This window comes from Hemicordylus capensis, chromosome 4 (assembly GCF_027244095.1).
Source record: "Hemicordylus capensis ecotype Gifberg chromosome 4, rHemCap1.1.pri, whole genome shotgun sequence".
NCBI classification, from domain to species: domain Eukaryota; kingdom Metazoa; phylum Chordata; class Lepidosauria; order Squamata; family Cordylidae; genus Hemicordylus; species Hemicordylus capensis.
Genome location: NC_069660.1, coordinates 321825411 through 321850958, shown reverse-complemented (window position 1 = coordinate 321850958; position 25548 = coordinate 321825411). Strand labels below are relative to the sequence as shown.

Genomic DNA, 25548 nt, shown 5'->3' with positions numbered 1-25548 from the left:
AAGGAGGCCCATCTAGTCCAGCATCCTGTTTCACACAGTGGCCCACCAGATGCCGCTGGAAACCTACAGGCAGGAGTTGAAAGGGGCCGGCCCTCTCTCCTGCCATGACTCCCCCGTAACTGGTACTCAGAGGCATCCCACCTTTGAGGCTGGAGATGGCCCACAGCCTTCAGACTAGTAGCCATTGACAGACCTCTCCTCCAGGAAGTTATCTAATCCCCTCTTAAAGCTATCCAGGTTGTTGGCTGATACCACATCTTGTGGTAGAGAATTCCATAGGTTAATTATGCGTTGTGTGAAAAAGTACTGCCTTTTGTTGGTCCTAGATTTCCTGGCCTTCAGTTTCATGGGATAAGTCCTGGGCCTAGTGTTATGGGAGAGGGAGAAGAATTTCTCCCTACCCACGTTCTCCACTCCATGAATGATTTTATAGACCTCCATCATGTCTCCCCACAGTCGTCTTTTTTCTAAACTAAAAAGCCTCAGGTGTTGTAGTCTTGCCTCCTAAGGAAGGTGCTCCAGGCCCCTGACCATCTGGGTTGCCCTCTTCTGCACCTTTCCCAGTTCTACAATGTCCTTTTTGAGACGTGGTGACCAGAACTGTACGCAGCAGCCCTCCAGGTGTGGCCGCACCACCGTTTTGTATCAGGGCATCTATTTCCAGTCCCCTCCCTAATGATCCCCAGCCTGGAATTGGCCTTTTCCACCGCAGCAGCAGCAGCAGCCGCCCAGGGACATGCGGGCGGACACGCCACACCCTACCGAGGCGCATCTCCTGGCAGGCAGCCCTGAGCGCCACGTTTTGACAAGTCCCAGAGAGACATCCAGCCCAGCCCCAGGCAGGATCAGCCCAGCTCCATCCCCAGACGGGAAATCCCCACAGACCAAGCCAGACCTCAGGAAGGAGGCACACGGCAGAGGCCCCCCCTCCAAGGAGGACTGCCGAGTGCAGCAAGGAGCTCCACGCAAGGTGACCGCAGGAAGCGAGCCAAGCTGCCGGCCGGCCGGCCAGCCAGAGAGGCACCAAGCCCCCATGGCCCACCTCTCTCGGGGCGGGGGCGGGGGCTGCCCAAACGCAAAAGGGCCTCTGAGGGGAGGCCAGCCCACCACGACCCCCAAGCCCTCTCCAGCTGCCGCCCCTCCCGCCGCTCCACACCCCCAGTCGGGGAGGGGGCTTTCCGGGGCTCAGCAGGCACAGCCAGACCGCCTTCCTCCAGCCTGCCCAGCTCCCGCCCACTCCGAGGGAACATTCAACTTGCTCCAGTCCCCGTCCGGGGAGCGGGGGGGGGGGGCAGTTGGCAGCAGGCAAGAGAAAGCCAAGCAGCAAAGAGGGCAGCGGGAAGCAGGGGCGGGGGGGCGGGGGGGGGAGCCTACATTTCTCGGAGGCGCAGCGTGGAGTGGACGCTGTAGAGGGACCCGCGGAGATTCTGGCCCTCCGGCCCGCTGGACCGCAGCAGCGCCTGTGCCTGCCGGAGGGGGCCCGAGCCGTGCGCAGGGATCTCCTCACACAGCATCACCACCCGGTCCTCGGCTGCCTCCGGGGCCCCGGCAGGCCCCCCCGGGCCCTCCCGCCTGGCCCGCAGGGGGGCCCCATTCATGGCCAGGCTGGGCAGGGTGCAAGGCTGGCCAGGAACCGCCCCAGGAGGCAGGCAGCGTCCAGCCTGGGCGCGCTCCCTGCACGGAGTGGAGCGTGCCAGCGCGGGAGGCCGGATCCCTTTCCCAGCCCCAGACACGTGTGGGGCGGGGCGGGAGGCTCCTGCTCAGACTTGTTGCAGTCTTGCCGTTCCAAGGAGGGGGGGAGCAGCCCCCAGGCCTCTGGCTCCTCCCCCCACCCCGCATCTGGGCCTTCCTACACACCTTTGCCCCCCCCCCCCCGAAGGGGCTTGGAGGGCAAAGAAAAGGCTGTGGGGTGAGGGGAGGCCACGCAAGGCGGGGGGCGGGAGGCAAGAGGGGGCCCACGTGAGCAGCGGCTGCGGCGACGGGTGCCGGCACGCCCCACCCGCTCCCCGCTGTCTTTGTGGAGACAGGCCCGGCCACCACGTGGGCCGCAAGGGAGGGGGGAAGCGGCCCCCCAGCAGGGCGAGGGGGCGGGACAGAGGCCAGGCAGCCCTTTCCCGCGCTGCAGGCAGCCTGGGCTGGGGCTGGGGCTGGGGAGGTGGGCCTTCAGACCCCTTGGCCTGTGGGGAGCTGGAGGCCCAGAAGGGCTCGGGCCGGCTCGGGAGGCTGACGCAGCAGCTCCAGGCGGAGTGTCTGGCAAGCAGCTTCAAAGGGACCCAGCCCAGCCCCATCCCGGAGGAGAGGCGGGAAGCGCAGCCAGGGAAGCCAGGGCCCTCGGCTGCTCACCTGGCCCAGAGGAGGCCGGCGGCCCAGAAGGGGAGCTTGCTCTCCCTCAGCACAGGGGCGGGCCCCGGGGCCCCCTGCGCAGTGGCCCTCTGCCTGGGAGGAAGCCACATCCCGCCACCGGCTCGGCCCCCTCCACCCAGCCCCACTGGGGGCTTCTCCTCCCTCTTGGACTAGCAACGGAACAGGCACGTCAGTCGGCCCCATTGCTCTCTCTCTCTCTCTCCTCTCTCTCTCTGCAGGCGGGAGACGGGGCAAGCCAGCCGCGCCTACAGAAGAAGGAGCCTTGCGGAAGGCGCATCAGACGGCCCTGCAGAAGGAAGCCGGCCTCATCAGTCTTGCAGAGCAAAGGCTCCCAACCGCTGGTCCTCCAGATGCTGCCCAACTACAACTCCCATCATCCCCAGCTACAGTTTATTGTGGGGGGGGTGATGGGAGTTGCGGATCAGGACCACAGGCTGGGAACCTCGGTCTTCGAGTGCTCGGGAAGAACAAGCAAGTATGTGGGCAGAAGCGGTCTGGCTGATCCCGTATCGTCCCAAGCAAGTTGTTCCAGTCAGAACTCTCTGCCCTCCTTCCTTTCACTGGGATTGCAACTGCCTCTAATTTGCTCAGACTGGTTAGAAATCAGGTTTCTCCAACCTGCGGCCCTCCAGAGGTTGCTGAACTACAACTCCCAGCATCCCTAGCCACACTTTATTGTGGAGGGCCGCAGGCAGGGGAAGCCCGAGGGCCCACAGGTTAGACATCTTGCACCTCAAACGTTCATGTGGCCGCCATCTTGGATTGGGGTGGATGACATCATCACAAACCACGCCACTGGGGCATCCCTATGTGTCACTCACTGCAACTGTACCCAATTTGGTTCATATTGGTCCAGGCATTGCAAAGTTGACGGCGGGGGAGACACGCGCACACAGAGCGCCAGGTGATCTCATAAGCCTACTGGAAAGGAGGCTAGAAAAGTGGCTCACCAAAGACTCCAGAGAAAACCATAAAAAGCAGCTGTTTGCAGAGTCAGACCCTTGGTCCATCCAGCTCAGCACTGTCTACTCTGACTGGCAGTGGCTCTCCGTGGTTTCAGGCCAGAGTTGCCAGCCAGACCTGGAGGTGACGCCAGGGAGTGAACACAGGACCTTCTGCAAGCAGAGCGGGGGCTTGGCCACAGAGGCAGCCCCCCCCCCCCCCGAGAAGGAGTCCACTGGAAACTGGCTAAAGCGCACCAGAAGCAGAGAGTCGGGAGAAGGGGATGCTTCTCGAACTGGAGGGAAGTCAGAAGTGGGGCCCCCCAGGGCCCGGTCCTGGGACCAGTGCCCTTTCACATTTATGATCCAGAGGCTGGGGTAAGCAGGGAAGGGGCCCAATTTGCAGATGACACCAAACTATTTAGGGTGGTGAAATCCACAACGGATTGTGAGGAGCTCCAAAAGGATCTCTCCAAACTGGGGTTGGAGTGGGCGACAAAATGGCAAATGCGGTTCAATGCTGGCAAGTGTAGAGTGATGCACACTGGGACGAAAAACCCCAACTTCACATATACGCTGATGGGATCCGAGCTGTGGGTGACAGACCAGGAGGAGGATCTTGGGGTGGTGGTGGACGGCTCCTTGAAAGTGTCGACTCAATGTGCGGCATCTATGAAAAAGGCCAATTCCGTGCTAGGGATCATTAGGAAGGGGACTGAAAATAAAACGGCTCATATCATGATGCCCTTATAAAAAACCATGGTGCGGCCACACCTGGAGGACTGCGTACAATTCTGATCACCACAACTAAAAAAGGACATTGTAGGACTGGAGAAGGTGCAGAAGAGGGCAGCCAAGATGATCAGGGGCCTGGAGCACCTTTCTTATGAGGCAAGGCTAATTTGTCTCTCACTCTCACAACACTAGAATCAGGGGTCATCCCATGAAATTTAGGACAAGCAAAAGGAAGGCCTTTTTCACAGGGTGCAAAATTAGTTTATGGCACTTACTGCCACAGAATGCAGTGACGGCCACTACCTCAGATAGGTCTGAAGGGGAATTAAAACAATTTCTGGAGAACAGGTCTATCGATGGCCACTTATTCTGATGGCTACACAGAACCTCCCCCTTCAGAGGCAAAATATCTCTGAACCTCATTCGCCGAGGAGCCCCCAGCAGGAGCGAGTTCTGGCCTCCGTGCCCTGCTTGTGGGCCCAGGCTGGAAGCATCCGCTTGGCCAAGGCGTGAAAGCGGCTGCTGGACCCCCGAGGCTCTGGCCTGATCCTGCAAGCCTGCTCTTCCAACTCCCTGCAGCCCCTTCCTGTGGGGGTCGCTGGCCTTTCGGGGGCCCCTCACAAGGAGGGCAGGCTAGACCAAAGCGCTTCCCCCGCCCCTCACTTTGTGGTTCCAGGATTTCCCCAGCAGAGCAAAGGGCTGGAATTTAAGCTAAAAATGCTGCGGTCTGTCCTGACAAAACTGTGACCGCACCTGGGAGGAATTACGCCAGCCAGGAGGCCCAGCGAGCCATGCTACGGAACTGGCCTCCTTGGCTGGCTGCAGCCTGGGGTAGAGGGGCAAGCAGAGGGGCAAGTGGGGCAGGGAGCCGGGGTGGCGGGAGGGGGGGGGGAGCACCGAGCGAGCGGGGAGCCCGGCAAGGCCCAGAACGGCTGGCCTACCCGCCTTGGGTGGCGGGGCCCTGGGGGCTCCCCTCGGCTGCCAGCTCTCAGGCCAGGCCATTGAGGGCCCAGCCTGGGGGGGTGGGGAGGAGGAGGGGGGCCCGATTCCCCTCCAGAGGCCGCTTCGGAGCGACCCCTGAAGCTCCCCTGCCCTCTGCCCACTGTAGGGGTGCAGCACAGGCCTTTTGCTTGGTGCCCCACACCTGTGGGCTCCCCCCCACCCCCCGCAGCCTTGGGCAGCCAAGCCAGGAAAAGGCCCTTCCTCCGAGGAGAGGAGGGGCGGGGGGGGCGGGCCAGAGGGCCCCTGCCGCCTCCTCCAGCCCCCCAAGGGCCCTTCCCCACTGGGGCCGGGCCCTCCAGCCCTCCCGCTCCCCCGTACTTGTGCCGGTGGATGATGGCGTTGAAGAGGCGCCCGTCCCGCCAGCTGCTGGTGAAGTTGTCGCAGCGCAGGCTCTGGTAGCCCTCCACCATGCGCTGGGACCAGAGCAGCAGCTTCTCCTTGGCCGTCATGTCCTCCGACTGGCCGCTCACCTGGATGTCGGAGATCTTGGGGGTGGGGGGCAGAGGGGAGGGAGTCAGGGGGGGGCTGGGCCTAGGCGGGGGCACAGAGGAAGCAAAAGCCCCAGCACCGCCCCCCCCCCCGGCCTCTTCTCGGGGCTCTGGGAGGCCAAGACGTTCCTGCACTTTGCCCAGGCAGCAGCTGGGAGGGAGGGAGGGAGGGAGGGAGGGCGGGGGGGGGGATCCATGTAGCCATCCAGAGGAGGCAGGGAGGCCCCTCCCCGCCCGAGCCTTGCCCAGGAGGGAGCTAGCTGGGGCCCGTCCTCCCCCCCCCCCCGCCTCTGAAGAGCCCCGGCTGCCCCCCCTCCCTGGCCTGGGGCGCTCTGGAGGGCTCAGGCGGAGGAGGGAGCGGCATCTGCCTGCCCATGGAAGCTGGTGGGCGGTGAGTCAGCCCCGGCTGCAGGGCACGGGGGGGGGGGGAGCCGCCACAGCCCACATTCCTGCCCGCCTGCTCGGAGCCACACCCCAGCCCTGTGGCGGCTGCTCCTCCCCCTGCAGGGCCACTTCCTCTTCCAGGCTCCCCCCCCCGGCCCCACCCTGCCCTCCTGCCACCTTTGTGCTAGAAAAAGGCTCTTCCTTCCAGCCCCAGAGAGAGAGCTCAGGAAAGGGGGGAGGGGGGAGAGGGGGGCAGCAGGCGAGGGGGGGTCTGGGCCCCAGGCCATGGGGCTGGGGACGCCCCTCCAATCCCTTCCTCTGTGGGAAGGGGAGGTGTGGGGGGGGGTTTCCTGGCCCTGGGCGCACCCTCCCTGCAACCAGGCGGAGGAGAGCAGTGCAGCCAGCGTGCGAGGGGCCTATCCTGCCAGGGCCCAGCCAGGAGGGGGAGGAGGAGAGGAAGGGGGGGGCAGGCAGGCTAGTGCGGCTGGCCGGGACTCCCCAGGGCCCCAAAGGGTGAGGGTGCCCGGAGCAGGTGCGGAGGGCGCGTCTCCTTCCTTCCCGAGCGGCCAAGCTCAGCCCATCTCTGGTGCCCGAGACGCAGGTGATGCACCCTGGACGCCCCCCCCCCCGCTCACCTGGAAGTGGAGGATGATGGTCCAGATGAGGCCCAGCGTCAGCTTGGGGTTGCCGTCGGCAATGTCATCGTTCCGGATATTGACCAGCTTCACCTGGCGGGGGGCATCCCTACGGTTACAGGGAGGGCGGGGCACAGCAGCCCCCCAGCCCCTCAAGGGCCAAGCCCCCCCCCCACTGCTCAGCTCAACTCACCTGCCGGTGCTTCAAGTAATCCAAGGCGATCTGCACATTCTGCAGCTTGTGGAAGCGCATCCGGCCCTTTTCGCGGGGCTGGGGGGGGGGAAGAGGGTGCTTAAGATCGGAGAGGAGCAGGAAGGTGGGCAGGAAGGCGGGCGGGGGGGGGCAGCGGAAAGCCCTCTGGCCAGGAAGGAGCCCGAGGACAATGGCCAGGAAGTGTGCGCGTGCGGGTGTGGGTCCCAGGCAGGGGGTTTCCACACTCCTCCCTCCCAGCCCCCAAAGTGCCTGTGAAGCCTGGTCACCGGCCCAAGGGGCAAGCCCCCAGCCATGGGCCCACCCAACTCCCAAACCAGAGGGGGGGCACTTTGCCGGTCCTGGATCCTCAACTCCCACTGCCGCCCCCCCACTTCTCCCAAGGTGTGCCCCCGCCCACTCCCAAGCCCGCGATTTGCCCATCTTGTGAGGGGTCCCCCCACAGAAGGCAGAGGGGGCCAGTGGAGAGCAAGCAGGCCCAGCAGGCAAACTCCAGAGCTTCTCAGCACAAGGGGCCAATCCAGCAGTTGGGGGGGGCGCACATGGCCCTTCCTGGCCCCCTCGACCCCCCCCCCACCCCGCGAGCCTCTGCAGGTAAAGCCGAGGCTTTGGCCAGAACACCCCTCGGCACAGGCAGGCACAAACAGGCAGCATCTCCCTGGCCCACTCTCCTGTGAGCAGAGAGCCAGAGGGGCAGGCGGGCAGCTGCGGACGCAGGGAAGGCCATGCAGAAAGCCAAGAGGGGCGGGGGCAGGGGCGGGGGCGGGGGCGGGGTGGAGGGACCACTCACCAGCCGCAAGTTCCTGATCACGTTGCGCTCTCTGGGCTGAGTGGCCGGCCAGAGCCGAGCAAAGGAGGGAGCAGAATCCGCACACAGGCCAGACAGACAGAGCGAGCGAGAGAGAAAGAGAGAGAGAGAGAGAGAGAGAGAAAGGGGGGAGGAGGAGGAGGAAGAAAAGGAGGAAGAGGAGGAGAGAGTGTCCAGGCAGCACAGGAGAGTTACTGTGTTAGAGCGCGCAGCAGGCAGGCCGAGTCCAGAGCACCGCGGGGGGGGGGGGTGTCAGGTGAGCAGCAGGGGAGCAGCCGTGGGCACTCGGACGGCTGGGGGGGCCAGTGGGCTGCCCAGGGAGCTCAGCCGGCACGCTTCCTTCCCCAGACCCACGTGCGAGAGGGCGGCCAAGGGCCGCGGGGGGCCTCCGCAGGCCTCCTTATCCCAGATGCCCCCCCCCTGCCCACGAGGCTCCTCCCACCCTGAATCAGCAGCAGGCTGGACCGGGAATCCCAGGGCAGGCCTGCCAGGCTCTCAGCTCCCCTCCAAAAACCCAGGGGCGGCGGGGGAGGAGTTGCAGCCCCCAAGACCAAGGCCCCCCCCCCGCTCCAGCAGCTCATACCAAGGACTGCCAGGGGGGCTTCTGTGGGGCAAAGAGCCAAGTGATGGAGGGCAGTCCTCGGGGTGGAAAGGAGGGCCCGATCCAAGAGAGGGAGGCCCCCAAGGGTCAAGGTCAGGGGAGGGAGAGGCTCAGACCGACCCACTGGGGAAGGGGCGGCCGTGAGGCGCCCCCCCCCAGGCAAGGGAGGAGAGCTGAGGGCCAAGGGGCAAGCAGGGGCCTACAAGCCTGAAGACAGAGGGGGCAGTAGCAGCAGAAGCACGGGCGGGGTGGGCGGGGAGGCAGAGGCCAACCCTTGGCCTGGCCCCCACCAAGATGACGGGCAGGCCCGGCCCTCCCCTCCCCTCCCCTCCTGCAGGCAGCTGAGGTGGGGTGCTGCCCAAGGACAGCAAGATGCTGCTGGGTGGGGAGAGCTGGCCCCCCCACCCCCGGGAGGGGCTCCATACCAGGGTGTCTCCCGACAGGACCTCCAGCAGGGAGATGAGGTTGTGTCCGTCGCGCAGGTCCTCGTAGAGGTCGTTGACGTGGCGCTGGGCCTGCGGGATGCAAGGAGACCGTCAAAGGGGGCCCGGGAGGGGCCACGGGCCAGTACCCCCACCCCCCACCAAGGGGGGCTGCATGTCCATACGCAGCGGGACCCACCCCCCATGCCCCCTGCTTCCCAAGGAACCCTCTCCAACAGTCAGGGCACACCAACCCTGGAAACCTCCCCCGCTCCCCCCAGTCCATAGGGCTGTCTGAAGGGGGCGTGGGAGGCCTGGCCTGGACTGCAGGCCCCTGCCCCATTTGTGGGGGGGGGATAAGTGCCCCTCCTCCCACTAGACGCAGCCAAGACCCCTGGCGAGGCTGGGCTCCCCACGCTAAGAGCAGCCCAGGCCCAGAGAGCTCGGCCAGCCAGAGCAAGCAGGAGAAGGGAGCGAGGGAGGGGAGAGGAGAGGAGAGGCATGTGCCCCGCTGGCCCTCCCCAGCCCGTGGGCCTCGCCACCTACCTCTGCTCGCCAGTGCTGTTGCCAGGGAGGGGAGAGCCAGAGAGGCAGGAAGAGAAAGACAGGCAGGTTAGAGAGAGCGAGAGAGCCAGAGGGGGGGGGGATTGCCTTCGGTGCCCCCTGGCTTGGGGTCTGGAGGGGCCGGCCCGCCCAACCACCGAGCTCTTTCCTGCAGGATGCCTCTCCAGACCAAGGCAGCAGCGGGAGACTCTGCAGGAGCTGCGCCCGGAGTGGCTGTCCCCCCCCCCCCCACCGCAGCCCCACCCTCACCTGAAGTGCCCCCCCTGCCGGGAACAGACTCCTCCCAGAGGGAGCATCCCAGCAGCAGCTGCTGCCGCCTGAAGGGGCCCCTGGCAGGGCCCCTGCAGACAGTCCCTCCAGGGGAGCTGCCCCCACGGCTGTCTGTGGGGCTGGCAGAGAGAAAGAGAGAGAGAGCAAGAGAGAGAGCAAGACCACAGCAGAGAAGGCACAAGGGATGTGACGGGGTGGGGGGGGGAGCCCGATGGGCGGCCCCAGAGACAAGGGCAGCCCGTCCCCTCGCGGCTGCAGCCACAGGAATCACTGGGCAGGGGCTATGGGGAGGGGAGTGCGGAAACCCCACTGGGGAAACCAGCACTTGCCTTGATAAGGTGCTTGTTGACCCATTTGGTGAAGGTCTTCTTCTGGACCCGATCCCGTTCATCTGCAAGAGAGGAGAGGCAGGTGTGAGCAGGAGGGCTGAGAGCCGGGGGGGGGGGGAGCCCCCCCCTGCAAAGGAAAGCGAGAGGAGGAGGAGGAGGAGGCCGCCGCTGCCGCCGTGCCCAGGAAAGCCCAGGGTGACTCACCCAGCGGGACAGGAAGGAAGCGCCAGGGTGAGTCAGGCACCCAGTGGCAGCGTGGCTCCCTCTCAGGCGGGCGCATGATGCACGCGCTCACAAGTGTTTGGATGTCTGCGCAGTTAATTTTAGATCCCGCTCAGGTGGGACCCGGAAGGCCCCCCTCGGAATGCCCCTCTGCGCGCACACCCGGCCTTGATGCTGCCGCCGCCGCCGCCACCGCCCAGGACAGAGCTCATTCCGCCCAGAGATGAGAAGGACGAGAGAAGGCCCACGGCTGGCAGCACCTCCACAGAGCCCACCCGCTGGGAAGGCTGCCACACGGCACCAGCAGCAGCTCCCACCTCTGCCAGCCCTGCTGCCCCAGACCGGGGGGGGGGTCAGCTGCCCCCAACCCCTCTGCATGGAGCTGGCCAGGTGTGGGTCTTGGCCTGCGCCCTCCCTCAAGATTTGGCGAAGGAGCTGCAGAGAGACACCCCCACCCCGACGGATGGAGGGGGTGGATGGCAGGACACATGGCTGCCCCCCTGGATGTGCCCCACCCCAGGCCAAGCCTCTCAAAGCAAAGAGGGAGGCGCAGGAGCCCGGACGCCTGGGTCCCAAGCCTACTCTCCGACATGGCCACAGGCAAAGGGCAGGACGCCCGTGACCCCACCTTCCCTGGCAGGGCAGCAGGCCCCAACCCGCCTCCACAGCATCCCAGGGCTGACCCAGCTTGTTGGGGGGGGGGAATCTGGCCCTTCACCCCCCTGCCCCCCCCGGCTGGGAAAGGGTTGCCCCGGGCGGCAGCCGGAACAACGCCCCTCTGCTGCCGCGCCCCTCCAGGCACTGCCCCAAGAGATGGGGGGCTCTCTGGCCCGGCGGGGGCCCAGGACTTGGTGGCTGGCCAAGGGCGCCTGGGCTGCTCTGAGCCCGCAAGGCCGGCCCTGAGGGGGGCTCCTGGCTACCCAGCCTGGGCCCTGGGGCAAGGGCTGCCCAACCACGTGCTGCCCCGGCTCCAGGCTGGGACTGCCCGTCGGGGGAGCCGGAGGGTAGCCCTGCCCCCCACCCCTCCAGGGCGCCAGCCGCCACAACCCTGGCAGGGGGCTGGGGAGGAGACCCCGCAGCAGCTGCCCCCTCCTCCCGCCCTCGGCCTTGCCCCATGGCCCCGGGCGAGGGCGGGGGGCTGCTCCCACACACCCCAGCCCCCACACTGGATTTGGGGAGGCTGAAGAAGCAGGGCAATCAGAGCGGCCAGCTTTCTTCTGGCGGGACTGCTGTGCCTGCGACAGGCAGAAATTCAGCAGGTGGCCGCTTTTTACAGCACAGAGGTGCAAAGAGGAGAAAACGTTTTGGCCTCCAGGCAGCTGTGAAAAGCACTGGGGCCTGTGAGGAGAACGAAAGGGGGCAGCCCCAGAGCAGAGGGGCAGGGAAGGAGCCCTGAGGCCTTCCACAGCCAGGCCTCCCTGGGAGGAGGAGGAGCGCACACCGCCCCGCGGCCGCAGTCTAGGAGGAGAGTGGGGCCCAGGAGTGGCCTCCCCACAGGGAGCTCAGAGCAGAGCCTCTCCAGCGAGGGGGGCTGGGAGAGACTCCTGCCCGAGACCTGGGGGGCCGCTGCCAGTCAGAGCGGACCATCCTGCGCGGGAGGGACCCAGGCTCTGACTCAGGAGGAGGTCTGCCAGCCCCACAGAGCTGCCGCCAGCACTCCTGGCCACACAAGCCAGCCCCCAATCCCACCCCCTGCCAAGGCCACAAGAGCTCGCTCTGAGCCCCACCCACCCCGCCTGGGTGGGTGTGGGGGTCTGTGCATGGAAGCCCCACAAAGCAACCCCTGCCCCTCCCCAGCCGACACCAGGGAGGGGGAATTGAGCAAATGGGGTCAGAGAATCCGGGGCCCCCAGATCCCCCTCCCTCCGAGGGGCCCCCTCTCCCCTGGCTGGGCCCCTGACTGGCACAACCCCTCCTGGGGGCTTCCCACTGGGCACAGTGCAGAGGGGCCGGGGCCAAAGGGGGCCGCTCCACCCCCCCCGCCATCCAGCAAGCTCCCCCCACCCCACCCCAGGGCCCAGCAGAGAGCGGGTCCTGGCCGGCCCCAGTACCTTTCTTGCCCTCGGAGGCTCGGAGCACGGCCAGGTACAGGTTGTCGGTCTCCTCCGAGCTGGCCCTCTCCCTCCCTGGGGTGGGGGCCGCCCCACTGCCCCCCTCACGGCTTCGCAGCCTCTGCCGGGACATGGCCCAGGAGCGGCTCTCTCGGCAGGCAGGCAGGCAGGCAGGCAGGCGCGCACTCTCTGCACACCGTCGGCGGCGTCTGGCGCTAGCTGCTGCCCCCTGAGCCCTGCCCGTGCCACCGCCGCCGGCCTCGCCTCCTCTGGGCCCTCCCCTCCTGGAGGTGGTGTGGGCGGCCAGGCTGCCTTGGGGAGGGGCCGGGCTTCCCCTGCCTGCTCCCTCCTCCCCGCCCCAGACAAGGCAGGAAACCTTGTGGTCGGCCCGCCTGCCCGCCTGCCTGCCCGGAGGGCTTCCTGTTTCCAGCTTAACTGCTTCCTTGCCAGCCCTGGCAGGCAGGAAGGCAGGAATCCGGCAGCCCCCCGCCCCCCCCGCCAGCAAAAACGCCTCCAGCCCTAGGCAGCAGACCTGACAGAGCACAGCAAAGCTGCCCCCCCCCGTCACTGTCCAAGCCCAGGACCCCCAGCTCCATTTGGGGTCAGGCAGGAGCAGGACCACCAGGTCCCCTGCCCCCTGCCCCACCCCCAGCCCTTCACCATCAGTCACAGACATGGGTTTGAAGCCAGTCCCCTCTCCTCAAGGGGAGCCTCAACGGATCTGCACCCTACAGGAATGCCCCCCCCCGCCGCCAGTTTCTTGGCACAAGGGGGCTGGCAGAGCGGGCTCCTTGGGCAAGCTTCATAGCTCAGCCAAGGCCACCTCGCAAGGCTGTTGTGAAGGGGAAACAGGGCCCAGCTGAGACGGGGCAGCCGGCCTTGCTGCAGGGTTGGTGCCAGCAGCTCCTGCACTGTGGCCACCCTCTCCCCCCCGCCCCGCCGGCCAGGGGCTTTCAGAACGCAGCCAGGCAAGGCCTGCTTTGTCCATGCGGAGTCCCCTCTCTCCGCCTCCATAAGGGTCACGTTCAAGCAGGATGCCCCCACCTGCCCGCCCTCGCCTCCAGCCACAGGAGCCAGACTTCTGGGGCAGGGGCACATCCCCTCCCCTCCCCTCCTGGCAAGGCTGGGGGCAGCACGGACCTTGCACAGGCGCCTGGAGAGACGGAGGAGGAGGAAGGCTGTGGCTCACGCCCTGCCAGGCCTGGGCACCAAAGAGGGGCCGCTCAGCAGCCTTGGACTTGTGGGGTTGCTCTTGAGAGCCCACCCCCAAGCCAGAGGGCCACAGTTGGGCCTGCAGGGGGGGCAGGCCAGGCCAGGCCAGGGCAGAGCCCCCCCCCCGCTGCTGCTGCTGCTCCCCGCCCCCCCCTCGGGCAGCACATTCCAGAGCGGAGGCAGCAGCAGCAGCCACAGCCGCGCCCAGCCCAGCCCGGCTCTCCAGGAGCAGAACTGGGCTGGGTCCCAGCAACCCCCCAGAGGAATGTGCCGCAGCCGCCGCCACATCTGGCCGCAGCGCAAGTCAGCGCAAGGGTGGGGCGCCCGACTCACGTCCTGCCTGGGCCCACTGAGTCACAGCCCCACCAGGGGGCACCAGCTCTGAGGCAGCTCCCCAGGCTGCAAAGGGGGCAGGGCCCCCCCTCATTCTGGGAGAGGAGGAGCCACCCCACCCCAGTCTGGCTGGGGCCCCCCTTCCTGCCCCCCCTTGCTCAAGCACCACTCCCCCCTGCAGCCAGACCAGACAGAAGCCCCGCCCTCACGGGTTGCCTCCCCCCCCCCGAGGAACACGCTTCTGCTCAGCAGCCTGCCCTCCCCACAGCAACAGACACAGCGGGGATCAGGTCTGCGCAGGGCTCAGCCGCAGCCCCCCCCCCCGGCCCGTGTGCAGTGCCGCCAGGCCCGGCTCCCGCGAGGAGGGCCAAGCTCTGCACAAACTCACCCCGCCCTGGGCCAAAGCCCTGCTTCCAGGCGGCCATTCTGCCAGGGCCTGACAGGCAGCAGGCACACGGAAGAGGGCCAGGTGCGGGAGGCCGGGGTGTGTGTGCACAACTGCCCCCCCCCTTCGGCATGGCACAAGCGCCCCTGGAGCTTTGCCAGCTGGCAACTTTACTGAGCCTTTGCTTTGGGAGGGGCCGTGCGTGTGTGTTCACATATTGGCCGGATTTACCCCCAAGCCCGTGCAAGATTTCAGAGAGCAATTCCCACACAGTTCGGGGGTTTCTCTAGGGCCGAGTACTGGAAGCCAGCCCAATTATGTCTGGGGTTTTGGAAAACCCTCTTTTTGCCTCCAACTCACAGCGAAGCCGGCTGTCTGAGACGCCTCTTGGAGACGGTGCCCAGAGCAGCTCCGTGGTCCTTGCCCAAGAACCGGGCGGGGGGGGCGGGGGGGCATGCCAGGGTCGAGGGAGAGGAGCAGCCCCTGCAGTTGGGAGCCCTGGAAGCTGGGGAGGAAACTCTCGGCTGCCCGAGCCCCTCAGCAGCCACTACCAGCCAGAGCAGGCAGAGACGACGCTTGCCGGGGAGGGCGCCGGGCGCGATGGGAGCAGGAGGGCTGCCTGCCGGGCCCTTCGCCGAGGCGCCACGATTCCCTCGCCGCCCGCCAGTGAGTCCGCGCAGCTGGGGAGGGAGTCGGCCTCTTGGGGGCGGAGCCGCAGCCGAAGCCCCGCCCCTCCGCCCGGCGGGCTGCCTGCGCGTCGGGACTGGCCGCCGAGGCCCCGCCGCCCGCCCCCCCCGGGCACCCACCTACACAGCAGAGCTGGCCGTAGAGGTGGCGCTGGCGGAGGCTCTCGGGCGCGCTGAGCCACTCGGAGCCGCCCAGCAGCACCTGCCGCTTGTAGGCGAAGTAGGCGCCGGGCGCCGAGGGCTCCGCGCTGACGCCGCCGCCGCCGCTGCTGCTGCTGGCCATGGCAACCCCGCTTCGCTGCCTGGCCCGACGCGCGCAGCGACAGCACTCGACTCGCAGCAAGCCAGCCAGCCAGCCGGCCCCGCCTCGCCCCGCCCCTCGCCGTCCCCGCCCGCCCCCCTGGCAGCCTCGCTGCGTCCGGCGGCGGGGCAGCGCAGCACCCCAGAAGCGCCCAGCCTTGCCCTCGGCTCCGCGCGCGCAGGCAGGCTGGCTGGCTCTCCCGGGTGGCTGCAGGGCGTGGAAGGGGCTGACAGGAAAGACCGGCCAGGCGAGCACGATCGGCTCCGTGGCCTCCGCCAGGTCGGGACTCCGAGCAGATGGCGGCGGGGCGGGGGAGAGGCAGGCGCACGCGGGGCGGCGGCAGGTATCATTCGTGTATTTCTTTCTTGTTGCATTTATATGCCGCCGCCACCGCCGCCTCCCTCCGCGGAGCAGCGGCGTCTCTGGCCCCAGTGGCTCGCAGCCCGCCCGCAACCCCCCCCGCGGCGGCAACTCGACCTGTCCCACAGGGAGCCCCCGCCGGCCTGAAGACGCTGGCCAGGGTGCTGCGGGAGCCGGGCCAGGCAGAGAAGGCGGCGGGGAGCCCTTCTTGGCACCGGCCGCCTCGGGATGCCCTCCCTCCGTGCAGCCAAGGGCAGGCTGGCCGGGCGCCTCGGGAGAGCGGACTCCGACGCGGGCGGGGGTCTCGTCGCCCGCGCCCCTCCGGCCCAAGCAGCACAGCAGACTCCCCCCCCCCCCCAGGCCAGCCGCAGCACCGCTTCCCACCTCGCCCGCCCGCCCCTGCAAGACGGGTCGGAGACAAACGGGAGGTGCCGGGCCCCCAGGAAAGGAGGGGGGCTCCACGGAAGGCCGCAGGAAAAGGAGGGCGCAGCACTTGAGAGGGCCTCTTCCCCCCCCCCACTGAGAGGGCCCAGCCCGAAGACACCCCCCGGAGTGGGGGGGGAAGAGCCCCCTCCCCAGTCCTTACAGTTATTTCCCCCCTCCCCTTCGCACTGGCAGTTGCCGGTTCTGTGCCCACCCCGGCCCTCCACTGGCTGTTTGTTGCTGGCCTCCCTGCCTGGTGCTTCTTTTCAGATTGTCCTCTGCGGACAGAGACTCGTCTCCCCCTTGGCACTCTTTTTCTATGCAAAGGGCTTTGAAAACTCCCTGTTCGAGATCACTCTAGAACTAGCAGCAGCAGCAGGGGTGCCATCCAAGCTGGTGGCGGCCATCCCCATCCCCTGTGGCCATGCACTGCCTGAAAAAGAACTTCCTTCTGTCGGCCCCAAAATTCCTGAAAACCAGTTCCATGGGATGACCCTAGTCTTGGGGGGGGGGGAGGAGACAGATCTCTCTCCATCCACTCACTCCACACCACACCGCCGATTATCAACTTGTATCACATCTGCCTTTTGTCGCCTTTTTCCTAAGCGAAACAAGCCCAGAAGTGGTCGCCTGGCTTCGTCAGGAAGATGCGAGTCCAGAAGACCCCGGATCATTCTGCTCACCCTCCAACTTCTGCACCTTTCCCCATTCTAGAATATCCTTGTAGGTAGCCGGTGACCAAAAGAGAACACAACATTCCAGATGTGGACACATCCTCATAGATCTGCATAAAGGCATTATAACATTAGCCAATTTATTGTCAGTCCCCTTCCTAATGACCCTGAGCACGGAATTGGCCTTTTTCACAGCTACTGCACTTTCCCAGCGTGGCCCCCAGATCCCTCCCCTGTTCAGTCACCAGCAGCACAGGCCCCACCCATCAGTGGTGTATATCTGAAGGGGGGGTTGCCCCAAGAGGCACCCCGTGACACGAAACGGCACTGGGCATGGGGCTGCCCATTCCCCCCCCCCGGAGAGATCCTTTCCGTGCTCCTCCCCTACCCTGAAGAGTTGGGCGTCATCTCTGGCACCCCCGACTTCTGGGCCATCCCTGGACAAACGGGAAGGTGGCAGTACAAAGCCACAGCAAGGGAGGGAGGGAGGAGAGATGGGGCTGGCTGTCAGGGCATCTGGCCTCTCCCCCCTCCCCGGGTGGCTGCCTGCCTGCCTGTACAGGAGAGATAAAGCCATGGCAGGGAGCTGCAAAGCAAGCCCCACCGCCCTGCCCCACACACAGCTGTTTGACATGAAGGACCACTGGGCTAGCCACGGTGGGAGGGGGTCTCTGCAGGGCCCTAGCCCAGCCTTCCTGCTCTCTCCTCCAGCTGCGTCAGGCTGCTGCTAGCAAGGGAGGGCGGGAGGGAGGGCGGGCGAGCTGGGAAGCTGCAGCCAGCCCAGTTCCCAGGGATCCAGCAGGGTCCGGCCTGGCCCAGTTGCCTCTCTTCAGCCTGGCGGGGGGGGGGAGCGAGGCTGCAGCCCAGACACCCCCCCCCGCTCGGAGGGACCAGTGAGTCACCCCACCTCAGCCAGAGGCGGCTTCCGGCAGTGGCAGCAGCCCAGCCCTCTCCACCCCCTGCTCTGGCAAAGCTGCTCTCTGGCGGGGAGCTGGAAAAAGTGAGTCCTGCGGGGAGAGAGAGAGAGAGAGAGAGCGCCAGCCCAGGCTGCCGCCCAGGCAAGAGGCAGCTTTCCTTCCGCCGCCAGGCCTCAGAAGAACCGGGAAGGAGCCCTGCTGCTGGGCCAGGCCCGAGGCGGCCCACGGAGTCCAGCCTCCTGCTGCCCCCAGGGGCCCACCAGATGCCCCAAGAAGCCCACAGGCAGGAGCTGAAAGGGGCACGGACAGAAGGACAGCCCTGCTGCTGGGACAGGCCCGAGGCGGCCCATCGAGTCCCACGCCCTGTGGCCCCCAGGGGCCTGCTTGCTCCCCCTCCTGCAAGTGCGAGGCAGAGGCCTCCTCGGGAGCTGGCGGTGGGCTCCTTCTGCCCACGACTCTGCCCGGCCAGCCTGGCACTCCACCAGCTCCCCTTGCCCCCTGTGCCAAAGCTGGCCACCTCCTCTTCTCCACCAGGACTTCCTTTCTGAAGAGAGGAGGGGTTGCTGGAGCCCCCCCCAAAAAAAACCCCAGTCAGTATGCAGATTGCCAGTGCTCAGGGGAGAGGAGGAATGCCCTCGGCAGGTATTCAGAGACACGCCAAATGCTCCCCATATCCCAGCACTGAGCCCTGGCACTACCCCCACTTCCAGGGTGGGGTGTGGCCAGCCCCTGTGCCCACTAAGCCTGGAAAAAGGGGAGGGGGCACTTAGGAACAGAGGAGGCTGCCATCTACTGAGTCAGACCACAGGTCCATCTCGCTCAGTCTTGTCTACACAGACTGGCAGCGGCTTCTCCCAGGTTGCAGGCAGGAGTCTCTCTCAGCCCCACTATCTTGGAGATGCTGCCGGGGAGGGAACCGGGAACCTCCTTCTGCTCTTCCCAGAGCGGCTCCATCCCCTGCTGAGGGGAATCTCTTACAGTTCTGCGCACACATCAAGTCTCCCATTCAGATGCAACCAGGGCAGACCCTGCTTAGCAAAGGGGACAAGCCATGCTTGCTGCCACAAGACCAGCTCTCTTCTGCACGTCTCTCACTTCCTTCAGAGAGTATGGAACCAACCCCAAGGAAGGGGCAGGAGAATGTCCCACGCCCAGATGGAATGTCCCCCACAGAGAGCAAGCTCCCTGGGCAGCAGACCCTCAAGCAGGCTATCCTCAGAGTGTCCACTGGGAGGCCCCATAAGAAGAGCCCTGCTGGATCAGCCCTAAGGAAGCCCGTCTAGTCCAACATCCTGTTTCACACAGTGGCCCACCGCATGCCTCTGAGAAGCCCACAGGCCACAGGTGGGGGCCTGCCCTCTCTCTCCTGCTGCTGTGGCTCCCCTGCAACCAGTATTGAGAGGCCTCTTGCCTCTGAGGCTGGAGATGGCCCACAGCCACCAGACTAGTAGCCAGTGATAGACCTGTCCACCATGAATCTGTCTAAGCCCCTTTTAAAACCATCCAAGCTGGTGGCCATCACCACATCCCATGGCAGAGAATTCCACAGATTAATAATGCGCTGTGTGAAAAAGGACTTCCTCTTGTCGGTCCTAAATGTCCCAACCTTCAGTTTCATGGGGTGACCCCTGGTTCGAGTGAGGGAGAGGGAGAAAAATTTCTGTCTACCCTCTCCACTCCATGTATATAATTGTATACACCATGATCATGTCTCCTCTTAGTTGCCTCTTTTCAAAAGTAAAGAGCCCCAGTTGCTGCAGCCTTGCCTCATAAGGAAGGTGCTCCAGGCCCCTGGTCATCTCAGCTGCCCTCTTCTGCACCTTTCCCAGTTCTACAATATCCTTCTTAAGATACAGTGACCAAAGCTGGATGCAGTACTCCAGATGTGGCCACACCACAGATTTGTATAAGGGCATTATAATATTATTAGCATTTTTATTTTCAGCCCCTTCCTAATGATCCCTAGCATGGAATTGGCTTTTTTCACAGCTGCCGCGCACTGAGATGACACCTTCCATGAGCTGCCCACCACGACCCCAAGATCCCTCTCCTGGTCAGTTACCAGCAGCTCAGATCCCATCAGAGTATACCTGAAGTTGGGGTTTTTCGTCCCAATGTGCATCACTTTACACTTGCCAACATTGAACCGCATTTGCCATTTTGTCGCCCACTCCCCCAGTTTGGAGAGATCCTTTTGGAGTTCCTCACAATCCATTGTGGATTTCACTACACTAAATAGTTTAGTGTCATCTGCAAATCTGGCCACCTCGCTGGTCATAACTTCTAGATTGTTTATGAACAAGTTAAGGAGCACGTGTCCCAGCACCGATCCCTGGGGGAAGCCAATTGCTTTCCCACAAAGCAGGAGCGGATAGGGTGGGCGATCTCCCTTTGCCAGCATGGGGGGAGATGGGCTCTTCCTGCTGCTGCAGATTAGGGGGCATACGCAATGCCCCCAGGACCCCCATGTGCCTGTTGCGACAAGGGCCCCAGCCCAAGGAGGAGCCCCCCCAATACTCTTGGGGCAAATGCCGGTGGCCCAGCAGGAGGTGAAGGCAGGCTGCATGGGAGAGCCCAATGCATGTGTGGTGGTGGTGGTGGTGTGTTTGTGTGGGGGAGAAAACAAGCTCCCCCCCCCACCGCTGCAGCCACAGGAGGGGGAGGAACCACAGCCAGAAACCAAAACTGTGCTTTGGCTTCCAGGCTCAACAGCCTCTCCACCACCACGGCAGAGAGAAGCTGGCTGGGGCTAAGAAGAGGCCAAGGCCAGCGTGGGGTGCGGCTGCCCCTCCCCTGCGCCCCCTGCAGGCCGCCCTGCCGCCCACAAGGGAGCCGTCCTGGAAGGGACGGAGCAGCCAGCACGGCCCCCTGCGCAGCAGGCCGGAGCAGAGAGGTGACCTCCACACCAGCCAAGAATCTGGGCACACCCTGGGGCTGACGGGCCGTAGCAGGTGCGACCTTGGGGGGCGACAGCAGCCCAGCCTGGCAGGGGGCCAGGGGCAGAAAACCAGCAGCAGGCGGCGGCGGCGGCAGCCCAGCAGGGACCCGCTCTCTGGCAGGAGGCTTGTTGGAGAGGCAACAGCAACCCTGCCGGATCGTCCTGCCCGCCCCCCACCCCACCCCACCCCACCCCACCCCACCCCACCCGTGCTGAGAGCTGGAGCAGAGGGGGGGCTCTGCTGCTGCCCCACGGGCCACTTGCTGCCTCCCCACAGCAGCCCCCCATCTCAGAGCTGCTTCCTCTCCCCCCCCTCCGTGCAGCCCCAGCCTGTGGTTTCCTGATTCTTCTAAGGCATCTGTGTGTGTGGTGGTGGGGGGGGACAGCAACTCTAGCAGCATCTGGGGGTGGCTACATCTCCAGATGAGCTGGCACACGGATACCCGGAATGGGTGGCAGAGATTCTGAGAAAACCGCAGAGCCCGACCGTGTCTGGAAACAGCCCTCTGGGGGTGGGGGGAGGAGGACCAGGCAGCCGGCAAGAGCTCCTCAGATGTGCCACAACAGCAGATGTGCCACAACATACCCCCCCCCGCCACAGACCGAAAGGTCCAGCAGCTCTGAGGAGCAGCCTTTTCTGAGTGGAAAACCTCAACCCCCAATTCCAGCTGGGGGGTGGCCTGTGCCTCCTCGGTAGTGGAGGGCACGCACTCTGCATGTGCCAAAGCAAGCCATGTCCTTGGGCCGAGCCCTAGAGCTAAGCTTTCCACAACCGCTGAGGACTACCCAAGGACCCCCCAGCACGACAGCCAGCAGGAGCCCAAGACCTGAGCCCAACGCAGAGGGTGGCTGGACTGGGCCTACAGGGGCAGGCTGGGACCCACCCTGGGCTCCATTCTGAGGGCCCAGGGCCCCTGTGGTGGGGAGGGGCACCACAAGCACCAAGCTCTCTGCCAAAGGTCCCTCCAAGCAGCAGGAGGATTGTGGGCTGGAGCCCCCTCCCTGCAGTGGAGGTAGCCCTGTCATTACCAGAAGCAGCAGCCTCTGCCCCCCCCACCTGTGCATGCACGCACACACACACAGAGGTGCCACCTGTGCTCAGCACAGCCCCACCCAGCTGGGTGCAGAGCGGCTCCTAACAGCCAAATAAGCCCCGCCCAGCTTCAAGGGGCGGGGGGGGGGGCACAGCTGCCCCAGGAGCAGCAGGAGGGCTGGGGCCGGCCATTCTGCAGGGTCCCAATCCCTCGGCTTCCCACTCTGCAGTTGCACCTGCACCTGACAGCAGGGCCGGGGCTGCCCTCTGGAGACCAAGGCAGACACCCCACACACCCCAGCTCCCATCTCATCTCCTGCCGAAAGCAGCAGCAGCAGCTCTGGCAAGGAGCCTGTTTCCAGCAGAGAAGCCACGGGGGGGGGGGGGGCGTGCTTAGCTCTTCCCCCCCAGCTGCTCCAGGGGTCGTTCTCCCCCCAGCCCGCCTGCCCCATGGTCACAAGAGCTGCAGTCCATTCCTCTGCACGGTTACTCGGAAGGAGCCCCACTGAGCCCTCCAAAGCAGGCGGACACACCCGGAAGGGGGACGCCTTTGCTCCTCCCCTCCCTGGAAGAGACTTTGCTGTGGGGCTGGCTGCCCTTGGGCGCATCTGGGCAGGGCTGAGCCACAGGCGCCCTCCAGCCAGGGTGGCGGCAGCACCCCAGGGGCCCCGCAGCTACAAGGGCCACCCGGCCCGGGAAGGGGGCTGCTCGCTCCCCACATGGTGCAGGAGCGCCACCCCCCACGGCGGCCACATTCCCTGCCGGCCTCGGCAATGGAGAACGAAAGCAGCAGCAGCAGCAGCAGCCACCCCGCCGCGGAGGCTGCGGGGCGGGGCGGGGCGCCTGTGCCCGTAGTGAGGAGCTGGAGCATCACCCAACCCAGCCCCAGGAACTCGATCCCTGGCCGGCCCGCATGGGCTCGCCCGCCCCGCCCCCCCCGCCGGCCCCACTTGTCCTTTCCTCCTACAGAAATCCTAAGCAGCTGATCTTTAGCGAGAGCTTTGCTGCTCCGGTTCACGGCCGCCGCCACCACGCCTGCCTGCCAACACACCTGCTGCTGCCCGCCGCACCCGCCCGGGCCCGGGCCCTGCCCCCTGCCCGCCCCGCCTCATCATCCCGGCGAAGAACGGCCAAGCAGCCCCGAGAGGGGGAGGCCCGCAGCCTGATCCTGCCCAGCCAGGGATGGCGGCTCCGCCCGGTGCCTTCCACCAACGCTGCGGCCCCAGGAGGTGCCCCTGCCAGGGCCGGAGAGCCTCCCTCCAGCCACCTCGCCCAACTGCGGGCAGCGAGTCGGGGTCCCATCGGGAGGGCGCTGCCAGAGAGGAGGCCCAGCAGACGCGCCTTCGCCCCGCGCTGCCCCTAGAAGATGCGGAGGCCGGGCCTGTGCAGCCAAGCGCAGAGGGGTGGGGGCGCTGGAGGGACCGGCCCCTCCCAGGCCTCGCCTCCCCACGATGCAGCCCCGCTCTGCGCTCCCGGAGCTGCTGCAAAGGCCTCTCGCCGCTCGGCCCTCTCCGGAGGAAGCCCCGCTCCCTTGTTGCTCACAACACCACCCCGGCGAGGTAGGCCAGGCTGGGAGAGCGCGCCGCGCGGCCTCACGTCTCCTGAGCAGAGCAGCCGGGCTTCGCGGGCGGCGGGCTGGCCTTTGCGCGCCCCCTCCTCTGACTCAAGCCTAGCCAGGGTTAATCGGCGCGGCCACGTGCCAGTGTTTGGCTGCGGGGAGGGGAGCCGGCAGCTCCGCCCTCCTCCTCCTCCCTCGCCATCCCGCGGGGCCCCAGCGCCGCCGAAGCTCCCGCCCCCGCCCGTGGCCACTCACCGTCGGCGGCGCCCGGGCCAGGACTCCCCGCGCGGCGCCAGTACCAGACGAGCGCCAGCGTGAGCGCGTGGCCGGCCACCACCAAGGAGGGGAAGAGGCCGCCCCCGCCGGGGTCCATCGCGGCGGCTGCCAAGGCCGGGCGAGGCGCTCCGACGGAAGCCGCGGCTACTCCGAGCGAGCTAGAGGGAGGCGGCGGCGGCGGCAGCGGCCCCTCCTCTCCAGCTGCCAGCCCAGGATCCTCCTCCTCCTCCTCCTCCTCCCGGGGCAGCCCGCAGGCCCGGCCCTCTGGGCCCGCCGCCCGCAATGCAGAGGAGGTCTCTTTTCTTCGACCGGCCGGCCCAGCGCAGCGATGGCGACGGAACAAAGGCGCTGCTGGAGCCCGGCTGGACTCAAGGTTACCGGCGGCGGCTGCTGCTGAAGCCCTCCCCCGGAGCAGAGCGGAACCCGCGACAGAGACACACCCTCCGGCCACTAGGCAGCCCTGCCCAGCTAGCGGGAGGCTGACGCAGCCACCACCGGGCACCCAGGCCAGCCCAAGACGCAGGCAGGGAGGACAGGTGACACCCCCCAGCACACACACACACAAGCAGCTGCCCCGGCCCTGCCAGCGTCGGCTCTGCCCCTGGGTGCCCCTGGTCAGCAGAGGAGACGCCCGCCCGCCCGCCCGCCCCAGTCTCCGTGCCCTGGAAGGCGCCCCCGCGGCGCCAAACGCCCCCCCCCCGCCCCCGCGCGCCTACCGGGCACGATCTTCATGGCGGGCGGCTCTCTGGGCTCCGCAGCACCGACAGCAGCCGCCGAGCGCAGTCCGGAGCCACTGGCTGCCAAACACCGCTCGCCCCCGCGGGTCCCCCCTGGCCGGAGGGGGGAGGGGAGGGAGCGGGCAGCCTATAAATAGCCCGCGCCCGCCTGGTCATGGCTCCAGAGTTAGAACATTACGGGAGGCTGAGGAGGAGCCTGCCTGCCGGGCCGCCAGGGAGGGGGACACGCCGGCAGCACCTGTGCGCGCCCCCTCGAACAAAGCCGCGCGCGCCTCGCAGCCCCCCGCCTGCGCAGGGGCAGGGACAGCTGGCACGCCGGCCGATGCGCGCCCGCAACCGCGGCCTCGGCAGCGCGGCCCCCTCGCTCGGGGTGTTGCTATGTAAGCCGCCTGGAGCAGCAGCCGGCTAGGCGGAGCGCGTCCCGCGGATACAGGGCGCTCTTCCCCTGGCAGCCCCCTGGGCCTCGCAGCCTGCGAAGGGAGCTGGGGCTGGTCGGGCGGCGGGGGGCTAAAGAGAAACAGCCCTCCCCAACCAATAGCGCGGCCCAACTCCGGCTGGGGAGTGTGTGTGTGTGGGGGGGGGGCAGATGACCCAAAGGAGCCTGACTGAGGAGGATGCGCTTCTGTCAGTAGTGCCAGCTCGGTCTGGCAGCAGCCGCTCTTCACGTTCTCTGGCTCTTTCTTCCCCCAGCCCGAGGACCTGGAGATGCTGCCCAGGAAGGATCCGCCCAGGAAGCGGCCTCCCGCCGAGTCAGACCTTTGGTCCATCTAGCTTAGTGCTGCTGCACGGACTAGCAGCAGCACACTCTCTCCCCCTCCAGCTGCCGCCATGGGCTAGACCTGCAACCATCTGCGTGCCAAACAGGGCCTTTGCCACGGAGGGACAGCCCCTCCCCTGCAAAAAGGTGCAATTCTGCGCGGAGCTGGCGGCACAGATCTGCACATGCACAAACATCTGGAATTTCACCACCAGAAGCCACAAATGGTGGTGCTGGAATAAACAATGGAAATTAGAGGCAGCCGCAGCACCGGGGCCTTTGTTCTGGTTGGAAAATGCAGAGCTGCGGAGAGGGGAGCCGGAGAGGGAGGCCAGAGGCCACGCTCCGTGCCCATGAGCCCCACTCCGCTCAGCAGGGGGAAGCCCCACACTTGGCCCTTGTCAGCCAGGCTGGGCTCGATCCCTGTGCCAAAGCCATGGGGGGCGGAGGGGGCGAGGCAGGAGAGAGAGACCCTCCTCCCAAGCCCCTTGAAAGGAGAGCAGTCATCCCCGGGGGGGGGGGCAGGCAGCACTACCCCGGCAATGAGTGGGGCCCAGGGAGGTGGCCTGTAGGCCTGGCACGGCGGCAGCAGCCCCCCCTTTCAGGGTTCACGTGGCCCACAGCCCGCCTGCCGAGTGGCCACGCTATGCCCGCCTGTGCGCACACATTCCTGGTAGTCCCCTCCGTTGATTTTAGAGCCCGCTCGGAAGGCACATGTGCGCACACGGACAGCGCCTGGATGCTGCCGCCCAGAAGAAAACTCACTCCACGCACAGAGGGACAGAATCTCTGCCGAGCTCCCAAGGTCTGGCCTTTCCGCCCAGAGCCACAGCACATCCAGGAGGTCCCCAGGACAAGCGGGGCGGGGGGGGGGTTTCTGACTCCCAGCCACCTGCCGCTCAGCTGGCAGCCTGCAGGGATGCCCAGCCAG

The 25548-nt window shown here is 66.4% G+C and overlaps 1 protein-coding gene across 28 annotated transcripts in view; it reads right to left on the bottom strand.

Annotated features, from left to right (window-relative positions):
* Positions 1-25548, bottom strand: part of PLEC (plectin) — a 128025-nt gene that overhangs the window by 30012 nt on the left and 72465 nt on the right. For 9 of the 28 annotated variants that reach the window (XM_053245047.1, XM_053245051.1, XM_053245053.1 and 6 more), the window contains 7 exons: positions 9755-9816; positions 9138-9152; positions 8595-8684; positions 7551-7586; positions 6743-6820; positions 6550-6642; positions 5361-5527 (listed from right to left, as the gene is read on the bottom strand). In XM_053245047.1, coding sequence (XP_053101022.1) covers positions 5361-5527; positions 6550-6642; positions 6743-6820; positions 7551-7586; positions 8595-8684; positions 9138-9152; positions 9755-9816 — 541 coding nt within the window. Of the gene's footprint in view, positions 1-5360; positions 5528-6549; positions 6643-6742; positions 6821-7550; positions 7587-8594; positions 8685-9137; positions 9153-9754; positions 9817-12027; positions 12281-14763; positions 14938-23102; positions 23239-23839; positions 23935-25548 lie in introns of those variants that run through there. The other 19 variants (XM_053245049.1, XM_053245067.1, XM_053245071.1 and 16 more) reach the window with 13 other exon arrangements.